Below are 18,350 nucleotides of genomic sequence, written 5' to 3' on the forward strand. Positions count from 1 at the left end.
TAATAAAAGTCAACAGCTCCATTGCAGTGTAGTTGGAAACTGCTGTTTCAATAAATTCTAAATATATTATTCTAATTTTAATTTTTTTAGCATAGTCTCTCATTCACCCTAAAAAGGTCATTTTAGAGGGAAAAAACCAGTTTTTCCATTCTGATAAGGCTGAAATTCTTCTCACAATTTTGTTAATTTCTTTAAAACGTAAGGTAAAAATAATATTATATCTAAATTGACACATTCCTAGAACTGTTTTTGTTTGAATTTTGGGCAAACATCTCCTACTGGTAAGGGCTCCACTATGAAATTTTCACCAGTTCTGACAAACATAGGGAGGCAGGCACACACAATGACACCCCAGTGAAGGGAGTAATTTACTTACCTAACACATGCAAGCACGTACTGCAGTGGAGCACTCTGCAGGGTACAGAGATAACACACAGCTAATACATACCGCTGCCAAGCCCCAAAGTTAAAAAGTCCTGAGTCAATACCCCCCAAAACTAAGAGACTGGCATAAAATTCACAAGGCTGTAAATAAGAACGTATTTGGGGTTTTTTTCCTTTGCCTCCAGTTCTGGCCCCTTGGGAGGCAGCCAGGTCCCACTTCCACCTGGTCTTTGCAGCCATGGAAGCCAGAAATACCTTGGTATTAAATGAAAGCTGAAATAATTTCTTATCTTCAAGATCTGAGGTTTTACACAAAATACCAGGTATGGCATAACTTGCAATAGATTTGAGAATGTTATCTACATTTATCTAATTCCTCCCAGTTCAAGACTCCTTTCCTAGTACACACATGTCTTCTGTTAATCAAAATTAATGTCCACAAGGAATTCAGCACAGACTCCTGAATTTTAATAAATGGAAATGGGCTCAAAGCAAAGCTTTCAATTAGAAGTTCCCATGCTCCAGATTAAGATATTTAACCTTGGCAAGCCCATGTGTTTCTGTAGGTCTTCTTAACTCACCTGCTGGCACGGCCGCTGGTTCTGACAGCTCCAGCCCGTGCTGCGTGGCAGTCACCAGTGTGCTGGCAGCTCGTGGGGCTGTACCCTATGCCAGCTCCATTCTGCTGCAGCAGTGGTGCTAGCAGGACCCAAGCCGGCCAGTCCGTAGGTAACAGAAGATGTCACTTGGAACTGTAATCATTGCAGGGTAGCTGTGCTCTTAGAAAATTATTAATCCCTAACAGCTCAAAAATTGCTGGGTATTTTCATGGCAGAAATCTCTTGCTAGTGAAGGGGACCTAGCTACCGGCAATGCTTCTTTACTGCTCTCTTCCTGTGGCTTGTTGCTTGTGAATTTTTTTGTCTTTTGTTGCGGAGATTGAGTTCGTTGAGGGGGAATGGTAGGTGTAGAGCTGCTGGGATGGATACTTTCATGCGTGCTGTGAGCTGAACATCTGCTCCATGGTTGCCTATGATACTAGAATTTGGACTTGATGACCCAGGTGGTCCCTCCCAGGCCTGTGTTTCTGCGTCCAAGAGCAGCAGAACTCTTCTGTGCTTAAAGATTTCCTTAATTCACCTTAAACCCAGGATGTCAAACATCTACACCCAGAATCAAGTTTGCTTCCAATATTCTGTAAACTGCATGACATCTTCTAGATGTTTGGATTTTAATGACTTTCTGGCTTTCCTGACTGCGAAGAAAGTCTTCCAAACGTGAACTGAGTGTAATAAAAGAAGAAACACCTGCCTGAGGACATTTCTCTGCTGCAGTCACTGCTTGACTGCAGCTCATGTAGATATACTTTAGCCAGCTTTAAGCCAGCCAGCCTGGATACTGCTAGCTCTGTAGCAACAGCTTTGTACCACACAGCAACTGTTCAAGCACACCTTCTGTTTCCCAGGTGGGTTTTGCACCCTAACACAAATCCACTTGGATGAATGGAAAAATGTTTTTTAAAGCTTAATGCAGCCGTTTCTTCTGGGAGGTCAGGCCAGGCAGCCTATACACATGGGGCATGGTCCAGCCTCATCAGGGCAAGTGGCATGAAGCTGTGTGTTACGGCTCAGCAGGATGAGCTGGCAGGCCAACCCCCTGCCTGGCAGATCTGTCCCCACCAGAAGGTAGGTGTCTTCACCTTTCTTTCCTTTCACCCCTCTTCCTTACATCTGGACTTGTACTGTGTAGCACAGCAGAACTGGAATGGGCAGAGATCTACTTGAAGCTGAACGTTAATGCTCTGCTCAAATTAAATGAAATAAAACCATATGGTGTCATCATGGGTCACTGATTTAAAACAACAAAAAAATCCCAGCTCCTCTCTAAGCCCTTCAGATAGTAAAACTGCTGCTGTGAATTCTGCCTCTCTTCCGAGTGTAGCCAACAAATGCAATGAGAGAAAAGGGCAGTATCGGGCTTTCTCTTGTGTTTGGAGCGAGCAGCCTAACTGGGAACAAAGTGGCACTTTTTCCCCCATGTCTGCAGGCACGATGTCAGTGTAGCTCCAGTGAAGTTGATGGACCTACACAGATTAACAGCAGAGGAGTCAGACCTTCTCAGGGAGGGCTGGGATTGTGTTTTGAGATATGTAAGGCATCTCCATTTCAGCCTCCCCTCTATTTGGAAGCTTCAGGAAAATAGATAATCCCTCTTCAGGCACCTTTTAGGACTATCAATCCATCTATCTAATCAATCTAATTAATCTGTCATGCGTGTGCTTATATACTAATGTAGTACATGATCACCCTTCCTCTCTCTCCCCTTCCAAATTTTAAGTTGCAATTTTAATGACAGGAGAACTTTTGAATATGTGAATATTGCTCGTGGCCCCTGAACATGGCAGGGTTTGAAGGCATTCTGCTCTCTTGGCAGGGAGCACCAGAGCCTCAGGCCAGCTAGCAAGGAAGCTGAGTCTGTTGCTCCTGCCAATGTCAGCTGTTGTTTCTGAGGGTTGCAAGTGTTCTGGTAGATTTTGAGAGCAGTAGGAGAAGCTACTGCCCCCCCCCCCCTCCCCCCCCCCCCCCCCCCATCCTAATGGAAATTATATTGTGGCTTTTGGGAGGCAACTGCAGCTCTGATCTTCCCAACTACACCTGCTGCTGCAAATTCAAACACGACCACTGCAGCCAGTGCAGCTGAAATACAGCTCCTGTGGCCTTTGCCTGCCTGCCTTCCCTGCACATACAGCCACTGTCAGCAGGGTACATGTCACTTCTGCTTCAAGCAGGGGAAGAAAGCCAATACTGTGCTACAGCTCGCTGAAGCACTTACTTGGCCCCTGTTATTAGAGAGTCTGAGCCCTTCACTCCTCCTTCTAGCTGTCCTCACTGTGCCCCAGGTGGCACGGCAATGCTCCTATCTTCACACTTCAGGCAGGAAACAGAGCACAGAGAGAAATGCCATTTGTCCAAAGCCTTGATGAGGTCCATGACAGAGCAAGGAACTTCCCCCAAGTCACATTAGGCTCTAACTATCAGACTTTCTGTTTCTATTCCTTCGCCTTCCAAATCCTTTGGTTGCTTTTCCTCACCATGCTATGAAGCTTGTTTTCCATTATGAACTTTCTTTGTGCAAACACGACTCTTCCCACCCCCCTTTTTTTTTTCTCAACTGTGAGTTCAGCTGTGTCTCAACCCATGCGCAGAAACAGAAGACTCTCCTATTTGCACCAAAGCCTTATTCTGAGCTCTTCATGCCTGCACGGCATCAATCTGCAGGTGGGATATTTTTGGCTCCATGTGGGCTGTCACTAAGGAGCTCAAAGCCTCTTCCCACCACATGTTCTCCCCCTTTTCCTCAGGCATGCTTTGATGGCAGCATCGCTGGGATGGTCATGAGCCCTTTTGTAGGAAGCAAGGCATCACTGTCTCACTTAGCCCTGCACCAAGTCCCCCGCAGGCTGCCCTGCCTGTCCCACCAGCACAGCCCGTGGCTCAGCAGTACAGCCCTGCGCTAATTAAGCAGCGCGGCACAGCAGGGTGTGTGTTCCTTGGCCATCACGGCCTCCCTTGGACACACTGCAGAGAAAAGGATGAAGCTTCGCAATGTTAGCCTTCCAAGAACTGCTTTAATTGCCCAGCAATGCACACCCTGGGGTCTTGTAATGTGCTTCTAATATGGAGCATTTAAAATATGAATACTCCAAAACAATTACGGGGAGTTTGGTGCTCTGCTGAGTGTATCCTTCCACTCTGAAAAATAATCCATGACAAAGGAATATGATCAAAGTGAGGATACCAGTGCTTTCTGAAATCTGTCAGGGTCTCCCTGGGGCAGCAGGACACACCACGCTTGCCCTTTGTGCAACTGCACTCTGTTCTTCCAGGATTAAAAGAATTGCTAGATCGGGCCTGCAGATGATTGAGACCTACCTCATCTCCCTCTGATGAGCCCTAGTGTGACTTTTTATTTGAGATACTGGCTAAAGACTCTGCCAGCAATAGTAAGAGAGAAGAAACCACAGAGTATGTCAGGCTATAAAAGAGTTTGGCTAGTAATGTCAGAGAAGCAAGGGATGCTTCCTATGATCTGTCATTCTTTTAGCAAATAGTTTCCGGACAGGTTTAGAAGTTATTTCTTACTTGCTTATTTATGAGGAGTGAAAGAAAGTTCTGCTTCTCAGAAAGGTCTATGGCTCTGCTAATTTTAACTTCTAATATTTCTTTCTACATTCTTGACCAAATCTGATTTAGAGCTTATTATAATTGTCATACTAGGAGAGGTGATTTTTGTCTGTCCATCTGTATTCAGAATCAGCAAAAGGAATTGCATTATAACTGCTGAAAATAACCAAATAGAAATCAAACATTGGAAATTAATGATCTAATGCTGCATGTTTAAGAAAGTCAGAGGCATTTGGAAACAGGCAGTTGGTTTCAGCTGAAGCTGTATGCTAGAAAGAGTTACAACAAGCCGACTATGGTAACTCATGAATTCCAGGAATGGATATATAATTCACAGTATGATACTATGTACTGTAATGACATTATATGCCATTACTTAAGATAATATTGCATATTAAATTCAGATTGTGAAATGAAGTTCAGTTGCTTTACTGCAATCAAAGCTCTATAAATGTCCTGTTGCTGAAACTTCAGAAGGTTATGTATTAAATCTCTGTATATTCTCTGAAACTCAAAGTAGACAACTTGTGCAAAAACCTCCCACTGGCAAATGAAAAATGGGAATTTACAGTAAATAGCAGTTTACACCCCTAATTAAACACAAATGCTGTTACTGGAGTCACAGATTGTGATGGAATTAGAGCAGGGATGAGTTTAGTCCAAAGTGACAATTTGTTTTGGAGAAAAGAAAGACGTTTGAAAATATCGGCATTTACTTCAAGAAATCAGCACTGCTGACTGGTGTGCCAGGATTTGTGTCCCTTCTGCTTTTGGGAAAGGCTGAGGAAGTGTTCTGCAAGAAGGCTTGCCTTTCTTCAGTGTCTAGAGGAAAGAACAAGCCATCAAAGGCAGCAAGAGATGATCAAGGTTTTGCTCCCTCTTACACAGCAGTAACCCAGAAATCCTAGATTTGAGGCAGCAGAGCTGGCTTAGTGCGTATTTCAGTCCCTGGTAAGGGTGAGAAGCTTTAAGCAATCCCGAAGTTTAAAGACAGCATTATTATGCTGCATCTGTTGCTACAGGACTAGGTCAGCTCTGTTCATCTTTCATCTGCTGTTTCATTAGGTGGTCTCATGTAGGACTGACTCACTTGAAGCCCCTTACAGCAGCAGCAGTGATGCCTAGCTATCCTGCTGTTTATCACTGTCCCTAAACGAATCTCCCGGGGGGATGCACTGCTGTATTCTGTACTGAACGTTAGGGAGCTGAAATTTCTACTCTTTCTTTACAACACTAGAGTCTGGTCATGACTGTGGGGTAAAGGAGCACTGCTGGGGAGACCTGCCTCTTCTTTTAGCCATAGGAATTACCTTCTACCTGGGACTTTATTAAATTCTTGATGCCAAGAATTATTTGACCCAAGCTACTGGAAGCTGCATAACCAGAACTGCTCCCCTTTGGTCACTGTTTCCAGACACTTGCTCTTGACATAAAACCAGTTTCATTCTTAAGAGAGGAATGTTTTTAAACTGAGCCTTTCACCTCTGGGTCACTAGATGAAATCTGGCCCTCATTGGTAGTGACCGAAAATCATTACCAGCTGACGGCTACTTGGTGAAATGAGCTGGTGAGTCTCATTCTAGTTCCTAATCTCAGTAAAAACAGTCACAACTGGTACTAACTGGCATTCTTAGCCAAGAGGCCACAAACTGAATGTGGAAGAAAACTGAACCTTTCTCTTTGTTCCTGCCTGGGTTTTTTAAGCATTATGGACAGGCATTTTATACCACCATCATTCCACAGGCTGTTTTTACTCTAAATGGCTTTTCAAAACTTTGCAATTTTCATGCAGCATGATTCAGCGCAGTGTGACAGGGCATCTCAGTATAACTAGGCTCGTCTTGTGGTTCCCCTCAGTAAAATCTGAGCTGTCTGATGCCACCTTCCAGTACGAATGGCAGGTCTGATGTCATATCTCAGTATGAATTGAACCATCTGATGTCACCTCAGTGCTAACAGGACATTTTATAATACATCATCGAAAGCTGCAGGGGAAATCTTCTAATCCATTCACTGTGCTACACTGCAATACAACGTAACACAGTATGATGTGTAGGTTAACTTAGACACCCTCAGGCAGATTTTGGATAGACGGATGGATGGATGGATGGATAGATACATTTATACAAAGTATACATACATTATATCACTGTATTGATTTTTAAAAAGTTCCAGGTCTGCCTGGCTATAATGAGATTTTTGAACTTTGTGTTGCGATCAATGAGGGGAATATTATTGGCCTGGAGAATTGATATACCCGCTCTGTGTGGCTTGTTCTGCTCCTGGACTGCCCCTGCCCCCAAGGTGTACGATTCCATCAGACACTTAACCTCTTTTACAGTGTCATCAGGCTAAAAGGAATCTAATAGTGACACGGGACTTGTGCTCAGCACTCTGGCACTATTGCTTTCCTGTCACAAATAATTTATAGCTTTCTATTTCCATCCCTTTGCCTGCACCCCATCCCCTCTTTCTGTTTCTCTGGGCTGGGGGAAATCAATAAACTCACACAACCAGAGTGGCACTTCAGGGGGCTTTAGGGGAAATGTGAGAGAAGAGAAAAGAAAAAAAACAGAAAAGAGAAAAAAGTTCTATTATTTGCCCTAGCACAGACTTCTCAGATCAGCTCCTCACTTAGTACAAATCAGCATGACCTCAGAATCTGGCCCTGAGGCCTTCAGACACCTGTACAGGTCCTCAGCAGCTATAGATTGGGGCCCCTGGTACCACTGACCTATATGGGGTGAGGATTGGATCTCCATCCCCAGCTAGAACCTTGATGTTCCCTGTCTCCAGCTGTGTCCTAGGCAGCCTGACACTCTAGATACTGCCCAGGCTTCATCATGTGTGTATCAGGGTTTCCTAGCATGCTGAGGTGATATGCTCTGAAATACCTTTCTTTTCCTAAGAAGGTTTCACTCTCAGGAGTTGTGCTTTTTCAAAAATGTCCTCTCAAGGTCTCTATCTATCTCTATCTGAGCCATACCGCCCACCAGCCACACACTGGCTCTTGGAAGTTTTGCCAACTTATTATTTAGAGTGAATCTTTAAGGGGAGCTCTCAGAGGGGCAGGGAGAATGTGTATTTGCTTTCACCTTCTGGAGGGAGTTTTGTGGAGAAGTTGAAGCTAATATAATGCAGGGCTGAGAGTTCCAGAAACTCAGGCTGAAGAGGATCTGCAGCCTTCATCCCAAATGGAGAGGCTTGTTTTAATCTCAGAAAGGAATGTGGTCTCCATGGCCTCCATAGATCATGGCTTACTTGCCAAGTTCCTTGGTCAGACAGTCGTTCCTGAGTCACAGGTACCCAGCATCTGCCAGTAGGCAGAGACCTTGCCAGTCAAGTACTAGGTGCTAGTGATTTTCTTTCACCACTGACCTCAGCTGGATTTAAACCAGTGACCTAGAGGTGAAAGATTTCATGTAACAAGAAATGGAGCACTGACAATTACAGTTCATCTTATTTTCATTCTGAGCTGCATTATGAGCTTTGTGGCATTCAGTGAGAGATCTTTTTGAATTCCCATGCTGTGTTCATACCACCTGATAAACACCAATTTTTGCCCTCTTTGCTGGAGCTCCTTTTTCCTGGTGATCTATATCCCATCACCACTTCACACAGATGCCTTCTGCTCCCACCTTCTCATTTATGATGTGCAAGGACTTCGGGCAAGCCTTCCATCAGTTCAAAGCATTCAGTTCTATGCCAGAAACGTGTTTTTTTGGTACACAACAAAATTAAATCTACATCATTTGTAAATCCAGCAGTGGCTCTATTAGCTGCAAAGACTGCCTTGTGATCATGCTGGCAGATCAGATGATAAATGATAATGCAGTTGCTAACACACAGGAAACCCTCACTTGTTCAGTGAGCGCCACAGTTATGCAATGCCCAAGTTTGAGGAAAAGATGACAGAGCAGAGCAAGGCAATTCTCTTGGAACCAGATTAAAGCATTAAAGCAGTAGAACGAAGACCACAAGAACGCAAATGGAGCCACTGTGCTGCACCCAGAGCTTAGATCAGGCCTTCAAGTTCTGATAGCTGGTATCACGAGTGTGCAAAAGCACAGGGCAGTTGCAGTTGAGTTCTGAACATGTTTTGCTCTTTTCCAGGATCATCAGAACCAAAGTTCAGCAACCTTTTCACCCAACACCAGATGGGAGCGGAACAGGTGTGACTGCACCAGGACATACTATCGGTAAGACAACCGACATGAGGGGTTGTGACAGGACAAGTGGAAGTGTGGATGAAGCTTAGTTGAGGGAACAAAGTCTGACAAGCAGACGCTAAGCAGAGCAAAAGGGAGGAGAGGGTGGGGGAAAAGAAACCTCAGTGGAAATCAGAGGTTTCTGTTCTTCGTTTCCCTGGTTGCATTGCAGAGAAATCATGTCAGAGAAACCAGCCAAAGGTAGGCGTTTGCCCAAAGTGATTCTGCCTTACACATTCATGCTCTCGCCTTCTCCTCCCTAGAGAGGAGTATTTACCGTATCCTGTCTAAGCACCAGTCTTCACTTTTTGTCATCTTACTCTGACTCTCTTTTCCCCTCTCTCTCCCAATTTCTCCTCTCTCGCTTTACTGGAACTGGTCCATTTCTTAGAGCTAGGAATACACAGACATGGGTAGGATATTCCTGATGTCTCACAAATTAGTTCTTCGTTGTTCTAGCTCTGCAGTCAGGTATCCCATGGGTGTATTTCACTAAGAAAATGCATTTTCTGCGGGGGCAGATGGGTTTATCGAGGTGAGCAGAAGACGGAGGTTATAATAAAAGTGACCAAATGTCTCCTAGTCTCTTGTGTTTAAAGGTGTTGTGCTACATGTGTGATGAGGTACTTTTCACTCTGTGGGCTGTATGGCGGATATATCTGCTGTTGCTAGCATAGCTTTATCCAGTAACAACTCAGAGCAGGAAAAAAAATGCCGTATTCTGGGATATGTGAAATACAGTGGCTTATTCATGGCCTAAACCACTGTCTTAGACGTTGCTGGTTACTGAGAATCAGCTGCTATACAAGGATTTACTGGAAAGTGCTGGTCTGTGTGGGACAGAGGTGGCACATACAATCCTGTACATGAATTGTGTTCTGGAGCACAATGAAATTAATGGGCCAGTATGGAAGAGCATTTCTGTATGCCCTTTTAAATCTGGACTTGCTCACTGGACTGGGAATCACTGACCACAACAGATGGAGTTGGAAAATATTATTACTTCTTGGAAAAGCTGTGCAATGTCTAGGGAATGCATTGGCTGAGCTGGGATAGTGATTGTGAGTGCTGCTATGTGAGTCTCTCATTGCTCTGGGATGTACTGCAAAGTGTGGGTCTACATCAGAGAGTGTTTACAGGTTCTGCTCCATCCTGGAAAGCTTGTATTGGAGGTATTGATTGCTTCAGGTCAGTGCTTTATGAGCTGAATGATGGGTAGTGGCTGTAAGTGAATTGGGATATTCTCCCCATTACTGGGACATGCTGGGACATAATGGGCATGCCTACTGGATGCATAGCTCTACTTGTTCTATACTCTAAAGCTCTGATTATCATGAAGTGATAATTTCTAATCTGGATGACTTGTCATTTCTGATATATTGGAAACTCATGAGCAATCTTGGACAGCCCTGAGCGGCAGGAGGAATCTGCCTGTTGGCATTGGTTAGTGCAAAAGGAAGATACTAGATTTTTATTAATCTGGGTTGGAGTATGTATCACCAACTGATATTTTTTTCTAGTAGGGAACTGAATTTATTGGCCCAACATTGAAGTGCTTCTAACCTATGCTAAGAAGTTAATTTTTCAATGAGTGTTTTGGGTGGACACATAAGAGGTTGGTCTGGCTAAGACAGAACATGTGCATTCCTGGTGGAGAATGCTGAGAAGAAATGATCTGCAGCATTGTGCTCAGTTACCATGGTATGCACTGGAAGCCTGCTCTGAACTGGGATATAACAAGAAGGTGTAGCTTCTTGATGGAATACAGGTGCTTATTATTAATGGCCCTGTACTGGAAGGCTGTGGAGCTGCTGTATAGAAATGGACTGGCAAAGCTAGGATGCAGCAACATTAGCAGTAGAGCAAGTATGAGTCCTTCAGTGAGAGGGACTGGGAGTCTGCTTTGTGCCCAGGCTTTCCTATGAGACTAGTGGCATGTATAGCTTTCAGCTTGGGGATCCCTGAGTGCTGTGCTGCTCTCCTCATGGCCCTTTTTCCCTTTTCCTTTTGTCCAGTGCCCAGCACAGCATCCCCTCCCGTCTCCAGTGCCTCCAATGATCCAGTGGGCTCTTACTCCATTAACGGGATCCTGGGGATTCCTCGGTCGAATGGCGAGAAGAGGAAACGTGATGAAGGTAGGGGGAGGGGAGAAGCTCATCCTCCCTTTTATATTCTTTGTCCCCATGTACAGGCTCCAATATCAGGCCAAGGTTTGAAGCTGCTCCAGGGGCTAGATCAGTTTTAGCAACAGAGACCAGTTCCCCACCACTGCCCTGCTGGCTTGGAATGCTCTTCTTCTGAGGCCTTTTCATGACAGGCTGCGTCTCCAGACATCTGCTCAGCAGGCAGAGAGTCGTCTCCATTGCTGGAGCTGATCCCAAGTTCATTCACTGCTGGAAACGGCTGGAACTGAACTCCCCAGGTGCCAGCAGGTGCCCGGACTTTGAACTGCGGGTAAACATGGTTTCCCCAACTCACTTGTTTTCAAACAAAATGCCATCTTGGAGAAGCACCAGCAATGTGGGAGTTATCTTTCATTCCCTTTGCAAACAAGTTACTGCCCTATGACATGCCATGAGCTGCATTAGCTGGCGATCGTAAGGGCCCAGTTTTCAATGGGTAGCATCCACCACAGCAGAACTGCCGTGCTTGCAGCAGTCTGAAAGCAGAACAGGAGGTCTTCTGAGTGCTGTGGCCCTAAGGTTGTTATCTAAGCCTTTCACTAGGGCTCTAAGGAATTAGGATTAAGCTATCTCCTTTTCCTTCCTACCTGCTGGGAAGGACTCAGGGCAAAGTAAATCCTGAAGTGAGCCAAGAGCTGGAGCCTCAGGTCTAGACAGACTGAGTCAGGAGGGGCGTGTAAGGTCTTGGTGCTCTGACAGTGGCTTTGTAAACTTTTTTCCTCTTTTAATTTGATGCATTCAAAAATGGCGGGCCAGGAGGTGAACTTTTCTAAGAGTAGTTCCTGACTGGTTCGTTTGGTTCAGCCCTGCCTGTATGTTGTTTTCCACTGTTGCCTGTTGCGTGGGGGAACGTCTTAGCTGTATAGGTGGCTCAGTGTGCTGCTTGCTCTGTAACCCCAAGGCTGTGGAGTGCAAGAGAACATGAGGGTTCTCTGCAATACGTGGTGAGAAGAGAAAGCTCTCCTGAGAGAGATGCTGCATTTTAGGGTTTTGCTAGTAATTTTCTCAGTATTGGTTCTGGTGAGGTTCACATCTACAAGGTTTTGATCCAAATAAACACAACAATACCAAGAAAAAAAAGGCAGTCGCCGTGACTCCTTTCTCCCTAATACAAAGTAAAACTAGAGGTGAGGACCCAATCCAGCTCCTCTTAAAGCAAGTGGGAAGATTTTTGCTGATGTTATTGGAAATTGGATCAGGCCCCAGAGGAAGATCCATTTCCCAGCTAGATGGCAGTAGGGCCCAGCTAAGAGAAAAGTGTAGCAATGGAAGGGCTGAGTCAATGCCTCAAAGTCAAAAATGTCAGGAATAAGAGACTGCAAACTTTGCAAACCCCTCCAGCATTTTCCTTCATTACATATAAAGGAAATAGTGACATTTAAAACTCAGTGACCAGTTTCTTTATTGGCTGTGCAAATATCTTGGCAGTTAGTTGGGGTTTTTGTGAACCCTTGTTCTCACACAGTCCAGTGTGGTGATCACCAGCTCTCAACATGGTGCCTCCAAATCTCATTTTGAAATGAAGCAGTTCAATCTGGCTTTAGTGGCTGTTCTTTCCAAATACCTGGAAAGATCATCCCACTTTATATGCAGCCATACAGTCACTTCCAGCCTCAGAACCTGAGCTTTTTTGAAGCAGTACAATTAAACACAGAAACAACCAAGCAGCCATCTAAGACTGTGACACTTCACAATGATATATTGACTGCAAGAACAATTCTCTGTGTCTGTCCTTAATTCATCCCAGATTTGATTTATGAAGGGCAAGCAACACTCTGCAACTCCCTGCTGTTGGCCAAGAGCCCACATAGCCCACTGGGAATCAAAAAGATACCAGACAATCCTGGAGACATTGCTTGTCTTTAGCTCTCAGAGTTTTAGGTGGCAGTTACATGGCACCACTGCAACTGCCTTAGAGAACAGCCTTCATCCTGCCATCCCAGATATCTGCTACAGGGAGATGTCGTGCTCCTGTCCCAGAGAAACGTCGCATGGCACCCTCTGCCAGCTGGTGATCACCCCTAGCCAACAGTTGAGTTAGCTGGGCTCATACTGGCCTTAAAGAAATGCTTAAAGACATAATCACTTTGCAGGGTTGTGTCCTAAGGCTAGAAGGGTCCAAGAGGAGGTTTTGCACAGCCCGTGACCTGCACTCATTCCTGGGCAATGTTCGCTGGAGCTCTGAGGGCTTTGATTGTTCCTAGCTGAGATGGGGATTAGGAGAGCCTGGCAAGAAATCCAGTACAGGTGTTTCTTTCATGCTCATGTTGGATGCATAGACCTCAGTATTTCCAAGAACTTCTGAGCACAGTTTTGTTGCAGTTTCTTAACTGCAGGGTTTATTCTTGCATTGAAAAGCCCTGATGAGCTCCCAATGCACATCTACTTTCCCAGTATTTTGGGGGTGGCTCTTCCCTAAAGGAGGCAGAAGAAGCAGCACTGCTCTCTCTCTCTTTCTGCTCTGTCGGACCAGCTCTGCTGCAAGGATTCCTCTGTGAGGAATGTAGTTCAGCAGAAAGGGGGGAAGTACCAAGCTGCTCCCAAATCCCTGGTTCTGAACACCTTGTTAGCAACCCTGTGATGGTTGGGGGGAACAGGCTGTGACAAAGACAGAGGAGCCTCTATCTGAGCACACCCCCTCCCCCAGGTCCTCCTTGCTGCAGCTGGTGCCTACATTAGACAGTAGCACAGATGATTAAGAAGAGGAGAGATAATTATGTGTCAAGATGATGTAGCAGAACTCCCGAGTTGGACAGAAGGAGCCAGACGGATGCATGAGGTGGGCTCAGCGATGGATGCTGACAGCCAGGTGTGTCCCTCACAGGGAGTTAGAGGGAAGAGGGGAAATCCCAGCCTACCAATGTGCTGGTTGCAACTGCAAGGGTGGCCTGGGAAAACTATGGCATTGAGCTAGCAGAGAGGTAGCTCTGAGTGTCTACCAGTCACAACAAGGAACTGTCAAATCACAAGCCTTTCCTCAAAACCCAGTGTGTCTTCCTCAGGTGAGTGCCTAGGAAGGATGGTCAGGACTTGCCCTATTAGGACCACGTATTCCTTTTGTTTCAGCTTTTGACCAGCCATTGTAAACCGTCTATCTAAAAGGATGAGAATTGGAGTGACCCAGAGGCACAACAAAAAATTAGCATCACTCATACTGTAGTCTTGAGTACAAAAAGGGAGAGATGGAAAGAGAAGGAGAGAGAGATGATAGATGGACAGATAATTAGATAACATGAAAACAATATTTCAGACTGTTCCCTGCATACCACAGCATCTCCAGCTAGGTAAAACTTTTTGGGATCTTTACAAAACCATTCTTGTTAGAGATAGCTCTTTCTCTTCATAGCAGGCCACAAACAGACTTCCTCTACAGACACAAATTCTCATTTGGGATTTGTCTTCCAGTAAGGCTGGTGCTGTAACATTCTCAGCATTATTAATCTTGGTCCCTGACAATATCTGTAGTATTTGATAGCATTACTGGCAATAATATGTGCAGTGCCGACAATGGCAGAGATAATATCCCCCAGTATTATCGGCATTAGCAGGGATCATATCTGCAGCCTGTTATTGGTGGGAGCAGACGTAATGTGTCCAGTATTATTAGTATCAGTAGTAATAAAACCCACAGGCTTGTTAGTATGATCCCTGCTAATATCAGCAGTAGGTTTGTGGGAGAAGAGGGGACATACTGATAGCTAGTGTAAATGGCAGTAATACTCAGGCTGTTTGCAGTAAAGGAATCCCCAGCAGAGATGGGGGAGAAAACCTGAGAAGGCACAAGTTCCTCCTTTCCTTTCTTCAACTGTTGTTATTTTAATAATTAGAGTGAAGTAAGCAATGCAGGGCTGGTCAGTGCAGGGGGACAGTAAAGGGTCACCAACATTTTGGCAGGTCTGGTTGTGTTTTCCAAAGAGCATTAGCTGTATCAGGGCAGGTGGTTCACAAGACTCTTCAAAATAGGGTTGAGCTATGCAGAACAGGGTGCTGCTTACTAGCAGTAGGAGTGCTTGCACTCATAGTCCTGTAGCTGCAGGATGGGCAGTACCACTGCACTTCTTTTTGGTGCTCTATGCATAGTTTTCTCACTGTTATTACCACGACACTCTCTACTGAGCAGCATTGCTTTTGTTCCAGGTGGTTTTTCTCTTCCCTCACTCCAAATGGGAGGACTCTGACTGCAGGGCAGAGTTCTGACAGTGTTCAGCCTGGGGACTTTCCTACGTGGCCATGATCATATTTTCCTTCTGGGAAAGTAGAAATACCTCCTTCAGGTGGACTGTGAGGCAGGGAGATCTGCAACAGTCCCAGTCCTGAAAGCTGTTTTTTTTAGGTACTGCTCCAGGTCAGACTGTTGTGAGGAAAATTTTGAATTCAATTGTTTAAGTGGAAAGTAGCGCAGAGAGGAGAGATGTGTAATGTGTTTTAAGAAGTTATGAGTTTTTGAGCAGATGTACAGCAGCTGAGTGTGCCACTGCACGTATGATCCCATTTGGGTTGTTCAGAGTGGCAATGCTAATACAATTTGGGAGATGTAGTTGTGACATTTCAGGTGACTTTGTGTCATTGACACTGGCACCAATATGTGTTTGCAGGCAGTGTGGCTACGGTTGTCATGTAACTATCACTATAGGTTGTAGGTTTGTGACACTAAGGACAAGATTACCGGTATCACTGCTTGCTGTGCTGCCTCGTTACTCTCAAGGCCTCGTTACACTCTTCACAGAGGTGGCTATGAGTTGTTTCTGGTGGTATGTCTGCATCGTTGCATGCAGTAAGGTTGTTTCAATGTGGCAGTTGTTGGTACAGTAGTGCAAGCTGTACTGTACTGTCATTGCAATTCTTATAGTTGTTACTGCAGCTGATGTAATGTGTTGACTGACAACAGACTGTCACCTGGCCAGGAGAGTGAAGTCAATCCGGCTATGTCACTGCAGCGCTGTGCTGAGAATTGTGTATTTTGACAAAGTATGACTATGTTGTTCCACAGCATACTGGTCTTGTTTCAGGACATGCAGCATGCTTATGCTGTAATCTGCAGTATGATGATGCTTTACCAGTCCTGTAGTTGTACTAGTGCAGAGGTCTCACTCTTAACTGTCCTGTAGGGAATGCTGCCTGCATATGTTTGTGAAGAGTATAAGTGAGTCATTCCACTACACTGTATCGTAGCACCCGATGTATGTTCATCTCTGGGCATTATTATGTGTATTTCTGTTCTCCCAAAACTGTTGTGTTGTTGAAGACAACACAGTGTGTTTGGACCCCTGCAGGTGACCCAAACAGCACCACTGTCTGTGGATCGTTAGCCAGCAACGTTAGCCAGTGACTGCATTGTTCCATGCTGTGATTTCTTGTCACCACAGCCTATGTGTTTGCATAATTCTACATGATTGCTTTATTGCAGGTCAGCAATAGTCTTAATGACACTGGAGACACATGCAGTTACACTGCTTTAGGTGCTAACCCCATGTTCTAACCATCACACACAGCTGTGGGGTGCGCACCCAGCAGTTTATGGCTGTGCCCATGGAGTGAACAGTTTCTGCCATGTTTCACACTCTCACAGTGCCTTCCTCTTAATTTCCCTGAGACTGTGTTGTTTCATGCAGTGTGGCTGAGTTTCCAGTGGCTATCAGCTTGCAGCGATGGTGTATCATTGCAAACAGCAGTGGTCACAGGTGACGTCCAGGCTCATTGTGACTATACACACCAAGTGTAGGTAGCACTCCCTCCACTCTAGACAAAAAAGTAAATTGAAGAGATAGTTTATTCTCAGCAGCCACCCACTTCTCCCTCCTGAGGGTCTTTGGCTGGTGAGACTCCTAGGAAGATGTAAGAAAGGTGCCTGCACCTCTCTAGATAAACTGGAGGAGGATGGTTAGAAAAAGGAGAATATGTGTGGAAAAAGAGATAAGGGGGAGACTGGATAAAGGAGATGGCAATGCATTAGCAGCACAGCACTGTCAGAAACATGGGCTGTTGCACCACGAATCTGGAGATCAGTCTGTAAGCGAGAGACAGTATGTGTGTGTGTGTCTGCACACACCCTGGGAGTTTGGGGGCTACGCATTGCTCAGGAAGACTTCAGGTAAGGGAGAGTTAACAACTTACATCACAGAAAGCAGTTTGAGCAGAGTGCTCTGCTTCTAAAGCTTATAGTGCTGCTTAGTTTGGCAGGGTTTGGTATGATCTGAAGACAAGCTGGTCTGGCTTCAGCTGTATTTGTGTGGGTCTCTGCTTGTGTATTTGTGTCTCTAGGAGTGCACACTTGTTTGGTTTTTTGTATTTCTGTGTTAGGATCACTGGTTTCTACTTATCTGTGCTTATGTACTGGAGTGAGTGGCAGGTTGGACCCGTATTTTTGTGCATGCCTATGGAGACCTGGAAAATGTGTATGTTAAGCTGTGTATAATATTGCCTAGTAGGAGAATGCATACTGTGGATCATATGGATGTCTGGGCATGTATGGCTCAGTATTAGTGCTATGTATTTCTATGAATGACAGGTATTTGTATTCACATTTTGAGCATATATGTGAATGTTGTATATTTGTATGTATATTCTGTGTGTATGTGTTGTTACATACTTGAGTATCACTGTATCTTTGTGGTTGCTGGATATCAATATGTAGCCTGTTAGTGCTATGCACTTCTGTATACAGTTTGTACAGATGTGTATTTGCATTTGGGTTATATATTTGGATATATGTTGTGTATATATATATCGGTTGTTCTTGCCTGTGCAAAGGTTGTTTATTTCTGTAAATAGTTTGTATTTGTTTACATGATTTAATTTTGTATATGTGAATTTAAGGAAACTACTTTGAGTTCCAGGTTTTCATTTAGTTAGTGTATGCATATTTTTGTAAGTTATTTGTTTATTCAGAAATTACATTTAATTGACATGCACCTGCATTAGTACCTCCTTGTGTCCCAGTTTGTGTTCTTGTGTCTTTAAATGTTATTGGCTAAGTTTTGTGAGTTTCACTTATGCACAGAGCTTTTCTTTAAGTTTATTGTGTGAGTGTCCTGAATGTGTGCTTGTCTGACTGTTTATTAATGAATATTCAGTTTGTGGTTAGATCTTCTCCCTCTACTTTTTGACTCATTTCTTGGAGGGGTTGTTGCAGCTAATGTGTCAGCAGGAGTCGGGCAGCTACGACTCCTCCCAGTGTCTCTGCCTGCTCCGCATGTGCCCCTGTACAGAGGCTGCTCCCTAGCTTTGCTGGTGCCTGTCTCTCTCTGGATCTTCTTGCTCACTCTAGATGAAGTTGTCCACTGGGTCTGCCCGCATTCAGGGAGGTGACTGTTACATTTTTTTCATGGATGTAAAGACTGTGTGGGTCAGAGAGAGCATGGTGCCTGGATCCATGAGGATCCCAGGGTAAT

The 18,350-nt window shown here is 44.8% G+C and overlaps 1 protein-coding gene across 1 annotated transcript in view; it reads left to right on the plus strand.

Annotated features, from left to right (window-relative positions):
• The first annotated feature begins 7,804 nt into the window (after positions 1-7,804).
• LOC104469917 (paired box protein Pax-2-like) overlaps positions 7,805-18,350 on the plus strand; it is a 50,088-nt gene continuing 39,542 nt past the window's right edge. The window contains 3 exon segments of the mRNA XM_010084658.1: positions 7,805-7,887; positions 8,682-8,767; positions 10,792-10,911. Coding sequence (XP_010082960.1) covers positions 7,805-7,887; positions 8,682-8,767; positions 10,792-10,911 — 289 coding nt within the window.

Source organism: Pterocles gutturalis, unplaced genomic scaffold, assembly GCF_000699245.1.
Source record: "Pterocles gutturalis isolate BGI_N339 unplaced genomic scaffold, ASM69924v1 scaffold6230, whole genome shotgun sequence".
Lineage (NCBI taxonomy): Eukaryota > Metazoa > Chordata > Aves > Pterocliformes > Pteroclidae > Pterocles > Pterocles gutturalis.